Raw genomic sequence first — 2,721 nt, forward strand, 5'->3', positions numbered from 1 at the left:
TAAACAATTTTAACCCAAATCTGTAAAGGTTTCTCACCTGTAATGGAAACTGATGTCAGTCCATGTCAGGGTGTTTTGATGACTAATTAAGTCATACTCCACCCTTTCCCAATCTTCTGTATCATCAGATCCAGGTATCTTCCTATAGGTTGGTGTTTTAACATTTTCTTTAGAAAACACTGAAGGAAATATTTTAACAGAGAGCATACTCTAATATTCCCAAGATGAGTGAGCAGGAGGTCACTTTATCAACTGTGAGATCTCATAAGTCTTCAGTGTTGCAGAACCAGGTGAGGCTTGAGGAAACTCAGAGGGCTAGAAAAGGTGGCCTCAGAGGTAAGTGTTTTAAGTGTCTTAAATCCCTTTTTTAAAAATGTATTTTAATAATTTTAGTAATTTGAAAATATCCTACTAGTTTTTTTTGAAAAGTATAATGTTCTATTTCATCTGGGCTTAGTTATGCATGAGGGTGAGAGGGAAGAAAATAGTATTAGTTAGAGGGTAATTATGTACAAAATTGTTCAAAACTAAGCTTAAAAAAATAAAGCAATCAAGTTTTAAAATGTGAAAAAAACAGAAAGGAAAAATATAACCCTTATTCTACCTTTTAGATGTAAATATAGCCCTTATTATACCTTTTAGATGTAAGGGAATAAATCGGATATCCTGAGTAAAACAATGGGAAACTGTAAGAAAAAATATTGGGGAGGGGAATCAAGGAGTGAGAAACAATTAGAAATTTTATTATTATTATTATTATTATTATTATTATTATTATTATTATTATTATTATTATTTAATGAGTCAAGAAGACTTCTGAAATATTTAAAACTAATGTAAAAACTAGTATTAAAAAAAACATGAAATAATCTAGAGAAATGAACCCCTAAGAATATGAAGCTTAAGCATTAGAAACAACACTTTCATTTGGCAGTGATGGTGCAAGCCTTTAATCCCAAAAATTGGGAGAGAGAGGCAGCTGGATTTCTGAGATTGAGGCCAGCATTGTGTACAGACCGAGTTTCTGGATATCCATGGATACACAGTGAAAACCTGTCTTGAAACCTCTCCCCCTGACAAAAAAAAAAGAAAGAAGGAAGGAAGGAAGGAAGGAAGGAAGGAAGGAAGGAAAAAAGGAAGGAAGGAAGGAAGGAAAGAACAACACTTTCACGCCAAAAGAAATTGTTTTAATTGTCATAAACATCCAAAATTTCAAACCAGCAGGCAAACTAGGGTTTTGAAAAACACCAAATGTTCTAAAGAAACAAAATCCTAAGGAAATAAAGCTTATGCATTAGAAACAATGCTTTCACTCTTGAAAAAAGTGTTTTAATAGTCATAAATATCCGAATATGTAATGCAACTAACCAAAAACAGTTGTCCATCAGAAGAGGAAGTTTCTTCCTGAGAATAAAGTTGCGGATGAAGAGAGAGTGGATGAGAGGATTAATGTGTGTGGGAATGAGTAAACCCCAGTGTGAGTTCCCAAAAATATCATGAATAATTTTATTACTGAAATTGAGAAAATTTCAATTTCTATCCATTTTAGTTGCTCTATACACATTGCCACAGCTGTGCTCCAAGATGACATCTCTTTCTTTTTTGATATAATGATTTAAAAAGGCATGAGTTTCAGATTCCAAATGCTTTAGTTACACCAAGATATTAACAACGTTTCATAGAACCCGGGGATGCAGGGGACTCTGGGCATCATAAAATCTTAATTTCTGTGCTATGTGGGATTTTACATTTTTTACACACAGGCTTAATAAATACAATGTTCTGATAACAGAACACCAGAGAACAATAAGTTTAACCATTTACCTTCTCTGTTGCAGGCAGAGGTGTTGAAATATACTGGTTCTGCTATGGCATAAAATGTTATTATTTCATCATCGACAGAAAAACATGGAGTGGATGTAAACAAACCTGCCAGAATTCTAGCTTATCCCTTCTGAAGATAGATGATGAGGATGAACTGGTACTGTAGATACTTACTTGCCCTTTTGTTCTCTAAGACTCCATCTCTAACCCTGAATAGTGAGATACTGAATCCAGGTATATATATTAAGTGGAGAGTGGTTTCTATAGAAACACTTCTATTTTTTCAGTCTCCTTCCTTTCTCAGGAGGCTATAAGAGAGTCCTTCAGAAAGCATGTCTTTCTCAGACCAAGTTTAATCCTTTGGTTCAGCATACCCTATTACTGACAGTCATTTAACTCCTTAGTGCCAAGAAAGTTTCCTCTATCTAGGGTTTAATGTTTGAAATATGGAAGTGAGGCTGCCTGAGATGAGTAATCAGATGACAACAGGGAAAGTAGCTTAGCTCTGGGCTTGTTTGCAAAATGAGATGGTATGAGAAATGTGGTATTACATGGTTTGACTAGTTAGCCCCAGGGATATTTTCACTGAAACTATCCATAATCATTACTGCATACTATTGCCACATTCTATAAAAATGATATTCATCTTTAGAAATGACTATTTAAAAGAGAACAAAGTTTCCAACATTCTGACATGTCCTGTTTAATTTGGGTATATGCCCAGGATAAGCTGGGTCTTGAAGTAGAAGTATTGCCAGTTTTATCAGAAACCAAAAAATGAACTTTCAAAGTGATTTACAATTTTTCCCTGCCACCAGAAGTGGAAGAGTATTCCTCTTGGTCCATATCCTTGCCAGAATGAGTTGTCACTTGTTTTTCATCTTGTTTTTTTTTTTT

The 2,721-nt window shown here is 34.4% G+C and overlaps 1 protein-coding gene across 1 annotated transcript in view; it reads left to right on the top strand.

The window, feature by feature from the left end:
* Positions 1-202: 202 nt before the first annotated feature.
* LOC110314910 (T-cell surface glycoprotein YE1/48-like) overlaps positions 203-2,721 on the top strand; it is a 5,420-nt gene continuing 2,901 nt past the window's right edge. Inside the window, exons 1-2 of the mRNA XM_021189104.1 lie at positions 203-336; positions 1,839-1,981. Of these exons, the coding sequence (XP_021044763.1) occupies positions 225-336; positions 1,839-1,981 (255 nt within the window). The 5' untranslated portion in view covers positions 203-224. The remainder of the gene's footprint in view (positions 337-1,838; positions 1,982-2,721) is intronic.

The sequence above is a fragment of the Mus pahari genome, unplaced genomic scaffold (assembly GCF_900095145.1).
Source record: "Mus pahari unplaced genomic scaffold, PAHARI_EIJ_v1.1 scaffold_5090_1, whole genome shotgun sequence".
Classification (NCBI taxonomy): domain Eukaryota; kingdom Metazoa; phylum Chordata; class Mammalia; order Rodentia; family Muridae; genus Mus; species Mus pahari.